The sequence below is a fragment of the Rattus norvegicus genome, chromosome 1, assembly GCF_021556685.1.
Source record: "Rattus norvegicus strain SHRSP/BbbUtx chromosome 1, alternate assembly SHRSP_T2T, whole genome shotgun sequence".
Taxonomy (NCBI): Eukaryota; Metazoa; Chordata; class Mammalia; order Rodentia; family Muridae; genus Rattus; species Rattus norvegicus.
In genome coordinates this window covers 159511123-159526051 of record NC_141534.1, presented here as the reverse complement: position 1 = coordinate 159526051, position 14929 = coordinate 159511123, and the positions used below count along the sequence as shown (strand labels likewise).

At 40.1% G+C, this 14929-nt stretch overlaps 1 protein-coding gene across 1 annotated transcript in view; it reads right to left on the bottom strand.

Annotated features, from left to right (window-relative positions):
• Positions 1-2850: 2850 nt before the first annotated feature.
• The window catches only part of Prcp (prolylcarboxypeptidase), a 52353-nt gene continuing 40274 nt past the window's right edge, over positions 2851-14929 (bottom strand). The window contains 4 exon segments of the mRNA NM_001106281.4: positions 2851-3888; positions 8451-8638; positions 9332-9496; positions 14084-14253. Coding sequence (NP_001099751.2) covers positions 3672-3888; positions 8451-8638; positions 9332-9496; positions 14084-14253 — 740 coding nt within the window. The 3' untranslated portion in view covers positions 2851-3671.

The following is a 14929-nucleotide window of genomic DNA, read 5'->3' as shown; positions in this document are numbered from 1 at the left end:
GGCTTTTCCTGTCTTTTCATGCAGCTGAGAAGGTGAAGCATAAAGCTATCAAAGGGGCAAATAGTCCTTCCCTCTGGAGGCAGGCGTTTTCTAGAAGAAAGAAGGACGGACAGCTTCCCAGAGCATTGTTCAGCCAGATTAGAGAGGGATTAAGCAGATACATTCGGCTATTCTAGCATTTTCTTTAATCCTTGATTTGAATACAGCTCTCACACTCAGATAATCACATTAACTTCAGCACTAAAAGATTCCTTTTAGAAAAGGTAATGAAATCGCTTATGCCACCCAGAGAGGGTGCATATTTTATCAAGCACCAACACAAACAAAAGAAGTTTGTATTCTCAGATGTTTCTCTTGTTCAGAGAGAGGAAAATCAGGGAAGGAGGAGAAGGGAGGGAGAAAAGAGGAGAGAGGAGAGAGACCAAGGTAGAAATGAAGCCAGTCCCTCTCTGGTCAGAGCTGGGAAGACTGAAAACTCCCTCAGTATGGAGGCCAACAACAGCAGAAGGCAAACCAGAGACTGAGACAAGGGTAAGGAGTGAGCAGAGACAGGGCAACCCAGAGGCTGACTGAGTAGGGGAGCAACAGAGCGATCCAGAGATTGAGACCAGGAGCAGTGCCACTCTGCTGTAGGAAAGTTACGTTTGGAACCAAGAAAAAGTAAAACAGCTCAACATTAGAATTACACAACTGCCACTTACTAGCTCTGAGGCCAGGTTTATAATCTTTTTGCTCTGTAGACACCAGGAGGAAGTTCTCTAAATTTACTTATTCCAATAGAATCTCAAGAGTTAAGGTAACAAAAATTTTTAAAAAATCACTCCAATTCTGTATGATTCTCATTACCTAATGTGTTAAAGTAACCACATTATTAATAATGAAGTTATTTAAAATATTTTTTGTTTGTTTCTACAGACCTGTGGGTCTCACTCGGTTGCCCTTAATGGTTTTGAATTCTTGAGCAAAATTTGAGTTCCAGCTGGAACTCTTGAGTACTAGGGGTTACAGGTGGATCCACTGTGCCCAGGAATAAAGACTTGAAAGGGCTTAATCCGTATTTTGATTCTCTTTCATGTTAAAATTAAACATAAGAATATTTACGTTAGCTACTATCTATGTTAAGGCTAATACACAGAAAATGCACAGAAGCAGAACCAAATTACACTTGCATTTTTGCAGTTTACTTCAGAAAAATGCAACCTCACCTAATGTTAGCACAACATGAAATGTCCAAGTATCTTAAATCTTCCAAATTAGTAAAAAGATTTTTATGGAAAAAGTACAGTTAGTGATGGAGCAGATACTAAGGCAATCGTCAGCCATCAACGGGCCCAACTAGAGACCCATCCCATGGGCAAGCACCAAACCCTGACACTAGTAATAATATTGCTTGCAGACAGGAGCTTAATTGTCCTCTGAGAGGCTCCACCCAGCAGCTGACTGAAAGATACCCATCCAAACATTGGATGGAGCTCAGGAACTCTTATGGAAGAGTTGGGGGAACAATTGAGGGCCCCAAAAGGGATAGGGACTCCACAGGAAGACCAACAGAGTCAACTAACCTGGAACCTTGGGGGCTTTCAGAAATGGAACCACCAACCAAAGAGCACACATGAGCTGTATGTAGGCCCCTCTCCCACCACATATGTACCAGATGTACAGCTTGGTCTTCATGTAAGTCCCCCAACGACTGGAGTGGTGCTGTCTTTCAAGTTGTTGCCTGTCTGTGGAATACATTCGCCCAACTAGGTTTCAGTGTGAGAGGATGCCTACCCCTGAAGAGACTTGATATGCTGGGGGTTAGGGGGTGTCTGAAAGGGGGTTCTCTACCCTCTCAGAAAAGAAGAGGAGAGGGAGTGGAGGAGGGGCTGGGGGAGGACTGGGTGGAGGAAGCAATCGTGATGTAAAGTAAATTTAAAAAAAAATTTTAAAAAGATTTTGTGAAAAACAGCCTAAAATCATAAAATAAAAGTAATAATGTTCTCCACTAAATATTTATGAAGCCTAAACATGAGTGTATTCATCAACACACACACACACACACACACACACACACACACACACACACAAAGGGGTGGGAGAAGTCGACAAAGCTCCACCCTATGTAAAGAACTATAGGCAACTACGGAAAGCTGAGAGCCAGAGAAAGTCTTCCCCGGGGACGCGCACATCAACTCGTTATTCAACACTGAACTGTCAACCCTGAGAGCATTCATCAAAGTAACTTTATAGATTGTGCAGGTTGCATTTAGAAAAACATATATGTATATACATATATGTATGCAGTGACAATTTAAAAAAAAAAGGAGGCCATGCATTCAAAGCACGGAGGGGTATATGGGACTATTTAAAGGGAGAAAAGGAGAAAATAGAAATGTTGTAGTTATATTATAATCTCAAAAACAAGGAAGAAATAATAAAATAAAACCTTGTCAGGGGTCTAGGGGTAGTTTCTAAAAAGCAAGATCTGTTTCCAAACCATGGTAAGAACATGACGAAGAACTTAATAAAAAATACTGGGAGGAAGAGGTCTTTCTGCTGAGAAGAAACTGATGATCTGTGTCCCTTAGAGGTTTGGATTCAATCTTATTTCCTATCTAGAAAAGTCCCTTAGAAGAAAGGTCTCAGTGTAATCTATTGAAAGTCCCAAGCCCTTGGAAAGGGGAAGACTCTGCCATTCATTCATGCCAAATACGCTGCCTGCTCGAACTATCGGCTGGCCTTCTGGAAGCTACACAGGAAAGTCCCCACACACCTGCTGCTTGGTTTCCTGATGCTGAAGGCTTTAGTAATACCTGAAACAATGACTGGAACATAAAATTTCCTTACAAAATAAACAGAAGTACATTCTACTTTTTCAATAGAAGATTTGTCTATTTTTAAAGGATTTTTATTAACAGAATTTGTCCAGTTTTTAAAGTAAAAAAAAAAAAAAAAAAAAAAAGCACTTTTCCTAAATTGGCAGAATTTAGCCAGATCACCGCAAAAAATTGAACTTGGAAACAAAGAGAGCAGGAGAAGGCCAGATTCCTTCCTGGCAGTACCACCGGTGGCAAATATCCCAGAACTAAGGAGAGCTGCCAAGTGGGAAAGAGAAAAAGGACTTTCCAAAAGCAGCCAGCCCAGGCACACTGACCTCCCAACAGCTGGAGGGAGACTGGAGCAACTCACAGGTAGGTCTGCCTGGCTCTTTATGGCTGCCCAGTTCAGAGTCACTCTGAGCTCAAAGGAAGCTGCCCCGTTTCCTGGACTGGCATCCCACATCCTACCAGAGGGCAGCTGCAGCGTTTTTAATCAAGCTTCTGCCTTCCCTTTTGTGGCACGAATAGGGGCTTACAATGGACCAGAGAGACTTCAGCCTCAAAGCCAAGGAGTCCTCCCCGCTGGTGAGAGAAGGGTTCTCCCTCTGGTGAAAGGCAGTGAGGAACCACGCCAGTTCTGATGGCCTGTGAGCTGCCATGATGACACAAAGACAGTGAGACAGGAGGAGTCACCTAGGTGGGATGTCTGTGCCCACCCATGTCGCTCTCTTGTGTCTCAACTTTGGCCCAACAAACACAATGACTAATGAGAGAACATAGTTACATATAAAAAAAAAAAAAGTGGATGGGTATGTGGGTGGAGGGAACATATAAGAAGAAAACAAAAAAAAAATATTTTTTAAAAGTGGCTCAGGACTTCCAAGTAGAATTGCTATAGAAATCTGCAATCCATTTCTTCATGTGTTTAACTTCCAATAAGCGAGATAACAGCACAGAGGAAGGATCGAAGGCATTGTGGGCTCGAAGATCTAAATGATGGGCCCCCTCAGGGATGTTGATAGCCACCAGGGTGTCTGTGATGTCTTTGGTGACTCCACCTCCTGACCACGGGTCTAGGTCACCATTGCTGCAAGAGAGGGAAACAGGAAAAATTGATGTCCTTTTTAGTTTTCACCTTTTGGAGCTCATGAGCATTATGCATTTGAACATTATCACTTTCAAAGTCTCATGCATACGTACAGCTTAATTTCCGAGTAAACCTAGGAATAGAATTTCAGGTTTCACTGTGGTCTTGATTTCTACACTCACCCCCAACTGGTATTTATCATCTTTTTGTGTGTATTCTATTTGGATATATTATTTGAAATTTTTGATCACTTTTTTTTTCTTGTTTGGAGACAGAGTCTCATTCTAGCCCGAGCCAGCCTGGAACTCACTGTGCAGCCATGCTCACTTCAAATCCATAGCAGTCCTCCTGTGGGAATCTACAGGTGCAGGCCACTCTGTCTGGCTTCTGACCTAGTTTTAACTGGTTCATGTACCTTTTTGCCTTCAAGTTTAATAATTCATCCTCGTTAGGCATGGTAGTGCACAGCTATAATCTCAGGACTGAGAAACTGATGCAAGAGGACCAGAAATTCAAGGCCACACTTATAAAATTTTTATTTTTTTCTATTATTTTATTTAAAAATTTTAATTAGCATACTGAGTATTATTTTCAATAAAATTTGGTTTTGTTGATTCTCAGTCCCCTCTTCTTCCCAAGCTCTCAATATCCCTTTGTACGCTCCCATCCTTCACAACAGTCGTCTCCATTCTTGTCTCATGTGTCTGACCATCCACTCTCCTGTTTCTGCAGCGCCCCTTCTCCCCTCCCTTGTTGACTAGCTCCATGAGGGTCGGCCATAGTAAACCAAACCAAACCAACAACAACAAAAAGCCCAACTGACTAGTATATATGAAGGTCAACTTTATATATAATACATTATATATGAGGTTCTCTTCTCACTGATTAGATTTGGGATTATGTTAGATACATGCATGTCTAATATTAAGTCAGAATTACAATGTCCTGGAAACTGCTGCTTTTCTACATTTGAAGTCAGGAAGTTTAATTTTTTTCTTCCTTTTCAAGACTGGCTATTCTGTGTCTCTTGTATATTTATAGGAATTTTAACATCAGTTTATTAAAATTCTGTTACCAAACCAAAACAAAATAAAACAAACAAATAACAAAAGGCATCTTGGGTTTTGATGGGGACTGTGATAGAGGGATTTTGAGGAATGCTGTCATTTATGGTGAATGCTTGCAATTTTATGGCACCTTGGGATCATTTCAAATGTAACTTGTGTGTTCAGCCATCTTTGACATTTTTCTGTCTCATTCTTCCTCATTCCTCATTGTGGCTGATCCAGATGTCATTACAACTTCTCACTGATTACCACTTATGTATGGGACAGCTAGAATCACTTTCTTGGCCTACTGACTCACAGAAGGGTTTATGCCAGTTACTACCTCTCTGTCAATGTGTGGCCTAGAACGTATGTATATTTGCTTTAAAGCCACAGTTAAAACTCCCATGTAACATTCATTTGGACAATGCAATGATCCTAATAAAGCTACCAGCACATTGCATGCGCGCACACATGCACACACGCGCATGTACAAACACCCCTTGGCTATACTCTCTGACCTCCATTCTGCACAACTGAGAAGTACAATGTATCCGCCAAGTACTAGAAGTACTAAAAATAATCTTAAAACCTTCATATTGTGGTTGTCACTGAAAAATACCTGTGTACAGAAAACCACTATGGGTGTTTTTCTCTTTGGCTTTTGGTGGCTGCTAGAAATAGTGGTTAGGTAAGATGGTGGAGAGATTCAAAGAGCTTCTTCAAAACACTACCTTAAAATGTCATTGCTGGGCATGGTTGCACACACCAGCAATGCACCATGGGAGAGGTGGAGGAAAGAAGGTCAGTAATTCAGGGTCTTCCTTAGCTACATAATGAGTTCAATGTCAGCCTGGACCACATGAAACCTTGTCACAAAACAATAAAATGAGTGTTGTCTTTCCCAATAGAGGAACATGAAGTCTTTTTATTAAAAGGAAAATATTTAAATGAGAGTTGAGAGGTGCATTAATCTCTTCTTCCCTAGGGTCTATGGCATGTCTACACTCTGTTCTCCACTGATAATGATGCTGGGTATGGGTTTCACCTTGTGGAGCTGGTCTTAAATCCAATGAGAAAGTGGCTGATAACTGCCATAATGTTTGTGCCACTAGTGCACCATTGGGCATATCTTGAGTGACCAGTATTGTAGCTCACAGGTTTCATAGCTGGGTATGTATGATTGATGACTGGTAATGATTTGTTTCTTTCTCTAGTAGCTTGTTCAACACCTTCAAGCACAATGAAAGCTAGCCAGCAGGGATGGAGTTTCCAGGTCCATACAGCTTGGTTTTGCCAGGTTCTATGACTCAGTTGTGCTGATGTTGTGCTATCTTCTGATCGTGTTCTGGATGGTATCCAAGAGCAATGGAAACAGCCTGTAATGTTTAAGGGCTCAAGAGAACTACAACCAACAACTACAAAGTAAATAACACATTCTTGGCATTGGTCATTGAAGGAACAATGCTTCGGTGCACTGTGTAACAGTTGTCTTTGTATTATTCAAATGCTGATTTCTATACAGGCAAAGAGTTGAGTATAGGCTGGACTTTGGTATTGTTATTTTTATAAAGCATCACCTGTCTCAGTGTTTTGTAAACATTCTTCTCCATCACCTTCTGATTGGTCAATAAAGAGCTAATCAGCCAATGACTGGGAAGAGGAGATAGGAAGGCTGAATTTTGGATCCTAGCCAAGAGTCCAAGGGGGAAAGAGATAGGAGGAGGACCACTAGGAAGGAAGAGAAGAGGTGGCTATGAGACAGAGGCTCTAGGAGGAGGAGTGATGAGCAGGTCACCAAGGGAGGTCGTCATGAGAGAGCAGCTATCAGGACACACATGGACAAAGTGAACCAGGGCAAGACTCAAACTGCAAGTAACATGGAACTAGAACTAAGAACTGGAAAATGCTAGGCAAACATTTATTGGGAAGCATTCTGTAGTTAGGATCTTTAGGAGGTCTCCTTCGGTCAAATTTGATTTTTATTAATTTTGAAGGAATCCAGTTTTTCTTCCCTTGTTGAAACAAAGACAAAACATACATTCTTTCCCAACATAGCATATCCTTTCCTTCCATTTTGAAGTTAGGACATCTTTAATATAAACAGGCTGATTTAGTTCAGTAGTTTTTTTTTCTTTTCCATAATCCAATGTCTCTCAGAAGCTGTTGGTTTTTGTTCATTAGCATTCAAAAATTTTAAAGTTAATAAAGCACAATGTAATCTATCTCTAGGAGTCTTCATTACCCTTTTTTTTGTTAAACACATCTATATATAAAATACATAGATATAAATAATATAAAAATATATTATAATATATACACAATATATAATAAAATAATGTATAATATATATCACATATTTTGCATGTATCATATAATTAATATGCTATAATTAGTATACTAATATGGATTATTTTATTGTATTGATTATAATATACTATTATATTTTATATAATATATTCTATACTATAATATATTATTCTGTTTATTAATATAATATTGTATATTTTATAATAATATATTTCTATAATATGCAGGGAGTAAGAACATAAAACTTGAATTTGCTGACCTATTTCATAGTTCTTTTCACTGCTATGCAGACCTAAGGTACTCACATGTGGGTGAAGGTTTTTGTTTGTATTTTTTTTCATGCCAAATAGAAGTCTTTTTTTTTTTTTATTAACTTGAGTATTTCTTATATACATTTCGAGTGTTATTCCCTTTCCTGGTTTCCGGGCAAACATCTCCCTAATCCCTCCCCCTCCCCTTCTTTATAGGTGTTCCCCTCCCCATCCTCCCCCCCAAATAGAAGTCTTAATTTCTCTCTACACAATAAATTTTTACAGAAATCATACAGAAGATGGATTATATTCCAATTAATAAGCTCAACTCAGATAGAAAACCCTCCATTATTTGCAAAACAAAAAGTCCCCGCAACCAAGTAAGGAGAAAACTGCATCTGATTTAAAACATCTTCTGAAGCACTTGCTGAGAGACTTAGCATGTGCCTGGACTTGAATTTCTTGGTTCACACATGTGAAAGCTATGCCGTCCATTGGGAAATCCAAAAACAAAATAAAATACTGTTTTCCTAAGAGAATATACCTGAGTAAAATCCCAAACATACAACCTCATTTAATCACTGGCAATAATTAATTTGCCTGAGAAATGATGTTAATTCTTCATGGGATGGGGGTCCCTTCTGAATCTCTATGTAAATAACTGAGAATCACCATTGGTCAAATAATCTATGGGTTTTAGAAAATACAAATCCTCCCAAGAAAACTACTGTGCTATGAAAAGAATCACCAAAGTAGGACTGTACCCATTGCCATTTATTATTTATTAAGGTCGGCTCCTCATCTGATGTTTACTGAGCACCTACCTTGTGTCTGGAACTCAATAGCAAAGTGGACTAGCATCACTAATGTATTCAGTGTTAACTTTATAACCTACCGCTTTCCTAGTTCTGTTTTCTAACATTCTGCAAGTGTCTCCATCAAACAGCAAACTCACCTGAAAATGATGTTGGAGTGTGAACTGATGTTTTTGCCACCATACATGGTAGTCATCCAATGAGGCCGTGGTTTCACTCCCCATTGGTTAAAACAGTCATTGGAATACGTCTCCAAGTCCCACAGATAGGGTTCAAACATGTCATCAATACCATTAGTACAAAAGGGCATGACCATTTCTGTGCAGGCCTGAGAAGCAAAGCAGGAAAGAAAACAAAGGGAAAATGAAGCAAAAAGAGAACAATTAAAATTACAGAAGGTCATTCAGCCAGGGTCAAGGTCATTCAGCCAGGGTCAGGGTCTAGGAACTGCACTTGCACTGGAGCTTCAGCCCCCTACTTCACCCTGCCTCCAACTTCTCCACCACTCAACACCTTGTTTCTCCTAAAAAGACACAGCTGAGAAGTCACAGCTATGTTTGTACTATGTTTTCTTTCTTCTTCCTTGCTTCCTTTCTTTTGCAAGGACTCCTTTCCTATGATTGACCACTGACCCTCAGGAAAACCCTGAGAGCCTTAATGTTCAGGTGATGGAAGAGAGACTCAGAGTCAAATTAGCCTCTCTTTCTTTCATGTGTCCATACAATGCTTCTTTTCCAGGACTTGTCAAGGTCTATTAAAGTGCTTATCTACCTCCCTCAACAGTCTATATTTTATGATAATAGTCATATAAATTATTTTTATATCTCTGAAACATAAGAGATCATAACCAATGAAAACTATTCATTGTATATGTGCTGATGATTAAATATAGGAAGAAAGGGAAGAAGGGAGGGGGGAGGGGGTCATGTGGCTGGTGAGGTAGGAAATGCCGGGCGACGTATTACAGTACAACAGTCTGAGGAAAGAGCATGCTGCCCTCAGGGAAATAATGCCCGCTCACCTGAAAGCTCCAGCCCGTAGAGCCCAGACTGCTTGTGGTTGTTTGTGAAATATTCAGGCATTTTGTTTGGCCCGAATAATTATAATACACATTCAGAGCCTGGAAAATATTCTGCAGCAGCACTGTATCGGACACATTGGGATTCCTCAAGTATCGGCACACCTCCTAAGAGATAAACATGGGAAGAGTCGAACATGAATAGAAAACTGGTTTAGTAACAAAGAGGAAAGGTTATCTCGACTTTCATCATGACGTGTCGCTAAACATCTTAATGCATTTAAAAAGTTCTGTTTCTGAAGAATAATTTCCTCTCTCAAAGGAAAAATCTTTAACTTTTCTGTAGGGTAGGGACATAAGTCAGTCATTTGCATGATATGCAAAGCAGTCCTACTGATTCCCCAGTAGCCAAGTAAACCATTCTTCACCATGCTCTTTCCCTCTTTCCTCAAACCCCTTTTCCCCATGCATTAAATCCACAAATGACTCAGCAAGTCACCCTTTATAACATCTCAAATTTTCCCCCTTCTCTGAGGTTACCCCTGTGTGTGTTTCCCAGGCTGGAGGAACTAAACGACTCTCTTCTCAGCCTGTGTACCTATTTTTAGAGTGTACCTTGCACTACTGTCCTGCATGCGTCTGATTTCAGAACATCTCCCGCAGGGCACAGCAAAGCTTCTAATAACTAAATCTTTGCTGAGTGAAGGTCTATATTTTCAGAAGAATGCAAAATTTATTAAATTTTGTTTGTATACATATTTGTGTGTGCATGTGGGTATACATGTGTATGTGTGGTCCAGAGAGCAACCTTAGGAGTCATTCCTTAGGTGTTATCCATCTCCTTTCATTGCCTGGGGGACTCACCAAGTAGGACAGGCTGGTTAGCCATCAAGACTCAGGGGTCACTGTCTCCATATCCCTGGATTTGGATTGCAAAGATCCCACCACACACTGCTTTATTGTTTTTATAGACAAGATCTTATCACATAACATTAATGTTTCATCGTTTTTTCCTAATTTTTGTTTTTGCATTTTCACTCTCCTTCCTTTTTCCTGTTGTTTTTACCTTTGTGCTTTTCCTTGTTCGTTCTCAGTGCAATCATTGCTTCACTGTATTTTTATAGTCTTGCTGTTCCTTTCTTATTCTCACCTATGTTACCTCACAATTGGGTAATATACTATTTCTTTCCCTTAGGTTGTTTACTCTTTTTGCCCCTGGGTTTCCTTCTTTCCACACTCTCAACTTTCAGTATATTCTGAATTTCACTTGTTTTTTTAAAAAATATTCTGATTTTTATAATCTTAGTCCTCTTGTTGTGCTTACTTAATGTTGTTTTTTAACTTTCTTGCTATTGGGAAATATTTTATTACTGTTCCCCTTGAAGATAAGGTGAGATATATACTCTTTCTCTCTTCAGTTGCTTCTTGTCAGGTATTTAGTCGCAGTGATAAGAGAGGCAACTAGCACAGCTTCAAGAAAGAAATGCAAATGACCCATGTATATAGGTTACAAGGGAGGATGGAAAAACAAAGAACACTGAGAGTGAGAGACTCAGTCTTCCCCAGGGAAGAACACACCAATTGGTTTATCCAATACCAAATGGTCAGCCTGAAACATTTACACAGTATCACTGTAAGAGCTGAGTAGGCTATATTGATATATTTATGAATACACACACACACAAACACACACACACACACACACACCCCACCACCACCACCACCACCACCACCACCAAAAACAACAAAAGTAATTAAAGAAAAAGAGGGTACATGGGAGGAGTTAAGGGAGAAAAGAGAAAGAGAAAAATGATATAGTCTCAAAAGAAAGATAGTAATAATAATTTAAAAATACTGGAAAATATTAGTTGTGGTTCTGTCCTGGTAAGTGCATATCATCTTTTATGAAACTATTCTTGACAATGATCTGTGGACTTAAAACTTTCAAACTAAGCTAATAAAATAAAACAAACCCCATTTGTGTGTGCAAAGCAAAGAAAGATGAAAGGGGTGAGGAAGAAAGAAGGGGGTTAGAGGGAGAAAGGGAGGAAGAATGGAAGACACATGGCCGATAAATACTTGAAAAAAGTGTTGAAGTCCTCAGCCATCAAGAAAATGCAAAATAAAACTCTTCTGAGATTTCATTTCCTCGAGACAGAGCGGCCACGGTCAAGATAACAAATGTCAACCGACCTTGGTGAGGACAGGGGGAGAGGACCTCTTATTTACCACAGGCAAGAGTGTATAATAAAATAGACACACGCAAATCAGTCAGGAAGCTACCCAAAAGACAGAGCAGAACTGCAGCTCCTCCACTCTGAGCTAAATAACCAGAACAGTGAGGGGGCAAGCGTGCCTCAAAGATAGATGTAACATGGAAATCCCTGCCAACTGCTACACTGTTCATCATGTCCAAACAACCGATCTGCTTACCTGCCCCCAACAGAGGGTGGTAGACGTACTGTGGTATTTACAAATAATACGCAATTCTATTCAGCCATAAAGAAAAACAAAATCATGACCTTTCAGAAAACTGGAAACAAGGAGTCATTTTTTAAATTTTATTTTATGTATATAGGTGTTTTGCCTACTAGTATACCTGTGTATCACATCCATACCTGGCATCAATGTCAGATTCCCTGAGACTAGAGCTACAGGTGCCCTGAGCAGCAGCCTCTTGGCTCACAGACACCTTCGCCTTTGTGTCACATGTTTCTATGACTCTCTCTGGTTCCACTCCTTGATGTTAAGGTCTCGGCCTCTCCTCCCCTGGTCCTCTTTTGGTTTACACACGAGAGGGAGAGACAGAGAGAGAGAAGAAACAGAGAGACACAGAGAGACAGATAGTGACAGAGAAACAGAAATTTAAATCTGTGTTCCATATGAGAAAGAAAACATGCAGCATTTTTCTGAGTCTAACTCATTATACTTAACATGACCTTCAGGGGCTGGAGCAATGGCTCAGCAGCTCTTACTTAGTCCCCACATGGGCACTTAAGTACCCGCATACAACTTAAGAAAGAAAACCACAACAATGTTGTTTAAAAGCTGAGAAGAGGCTCGGTGGCTTTTATGAGTCAAGTGCCAGAAGGGTTTTCTATTTTCCCTTTCTCGTCTTCCTGGGTTCTACATATCAACTCTCTAATTATTTCTCCACGGACATGTAGTTTCTGTTAACAGTAGGCAATGTAAACGAATGTACTAAACTCAAAAGGCAAATTAAAAGATGATAATTGAGCTGACATACATCGAATGACATCTTAATTTAACTGTTTCTTCACGAACGCACTGAACACCAAGTAAATAAGTCCAATAGAAAATAGGTGCTTCAAAGTTTTAATAAAAGGGACTGCTAAATTAAAGTACTTGCAAAACAGACCTAATGACACAGCTTTGCAATCCCAGCAACTTTGGGAGGCCTGCCTGGACAACAGAGTGGCTTCAAGGCCGGAACCTGTGAAGACAAGTGCAGGGACCAGAATAGCTCCGCATCTGAGAGGGTACCAAGATGGCAGCCACACTGGAGGCTGGGCTGGTACTCCTGAAACCCTACTCTCACATGACAAATTCTAGTTTCACTTCCAAAACCCATTTTAGAAATCCCTTCAATTATATCCTCAAACCTTAACCATAAACTCTGCCAGACTTTGTTTTTAAGAGGGACATTCTTAACAAAGAAACATTTAAAGGTGAACATATGTAATAAATCCTTTTACCATTGAAAGAACTTTAGCATAGTCGGGAAGTAGTGCCACAGGCCTTTAGTCCCAACACTCGGGAGGCAGAGGCAGGTGGATCTCTGAGATCAAGGCAAGCCTCAAAATACAGAGCTATTTCCATGACAGTCAGGCTACACTGAGAAACTTTGACTGAAAACCAAAACAAAATCCTTTAGCATTATGAAAGACTGAAAATGGGTGTGATATATTTTCACTATGGATAAAGAACATAAAATTATCAAAATGTACGATTCTCAAGTGTCTTCAAATCTAACATTTTGCATGGTCCTCAGTGGAATATATAATTTACTTTTGTGTGTAGATGAAGACAGGGAGTGCGGGGACGAAGTCCCCTTGTGTAGGAGCACAGAGTGGTAAGCAGTGGAATCAGGCCACGCTCTCACCACAGCACATGAAATGATAGTTTTGCATGCTGCTGCTTGGCATGGAGATCAGCCATGGTAAGCGTAGCAGTTAGATTGCCTTTAACAGCTCACTGCACCGCAGTCTGATGACAAAAGCCGCCATTTATTACACTTAGTTAATGCGTTACATGGATCTAGGCATGATACATGTAACATGATACACATAGCATGATACACATGCGTTACGTGGATCTAGGCATGATACACATAGCACCAAGCAGCATATATTACGTCCGCCAAGTACACCCAGCGTTTGGCATGTAGCAGTGATTCTATCAGAACCAGCTACTGGCCTTACTCCTCACTCCCACAACACTGTAGTTGAAGAAATTTGTCTTCACTTCTCGAGTGAGAAAGCTGAGGTCAAAAGACATGGCTAACATGCCATTCGATCGGAAAACGGTAGAGCCCAGGATCCCATCTCATAATCATAAATTTTATAGAGTAAATTTCCAATTACATAGGATTTTATTTTTTGATGTTGAAAGTCAGAGAATGCATATCAGAAAAAGAAAAATATGGAGGAGGAGGAGGAGGAGGAAGAGGAGGGGGAGGGGGAGGGGGAGGGGAGGGGGAGGGGAGGGGGGGGAAGACAATAACATTTTTGTTACCTTGATGGGCCAAGCAGGCAAAGGCTGCAAAAAGTTGCATGCATACGGGTAGTTCACCATGGCCAGGTTCACCCAGGTTTCAGCTATCCATCCTTTCAACGTTGGCATCTTCTCAGAAGTCAAGGGACTACACAGGTGAAGAGTGTCCCTGAGCCACCGGAGACCACTGCCTGCAGATTAAAGGACACCGCTAATCTACAGGTCCACCAATCATCTATTCATCATTTGGTATTACACTGCCTGCAGATTAAAGGACACCGCTAATCTACAGGTCCACCAATCATCTATTCATCATTTGATATTACAGGAAACATCCAACAGCCAATAAATATTTTAGGGCAACTAGATAAACCCATAGAACTTAGCAAAATTGATATTATTTCCCAGTTTAAGATACTAGTGAAATAAGTGAGAATACTAAAAAAAAATGCATAAACTACAACTAAATAAAACAAATGGATACACTTAATAATTAGAATATGGCACAAAATACAGCAGACCAAAACCAAAATCCCATATACTATGCAACTATCATTACTAAGTTGCAAAAATCAGAAAATCAGCCTATGGTTTAACAGAGAGTCGCCATGTCGGTGTAAAGCATTTCTGTAGTCAGCAGCAGAGGGCAGAGGGTTTATGAGATTTTTTGTCTTTTTGTCTTTTTTTTTTCCTTTGGTGGTGGTGGTTTTGTCTTTTCTTGATCTGGATATTGCCAATACTAAGCACTTACTTTGTAAAAATGTATTCATTCATTCATTTTGATTGGTATGATTCCCTATACATATATGTATCTATGAGTGTGTGTGCGTGTGTGTGTGTAATATGTGGTAGTGTTAGGCTTCGGAG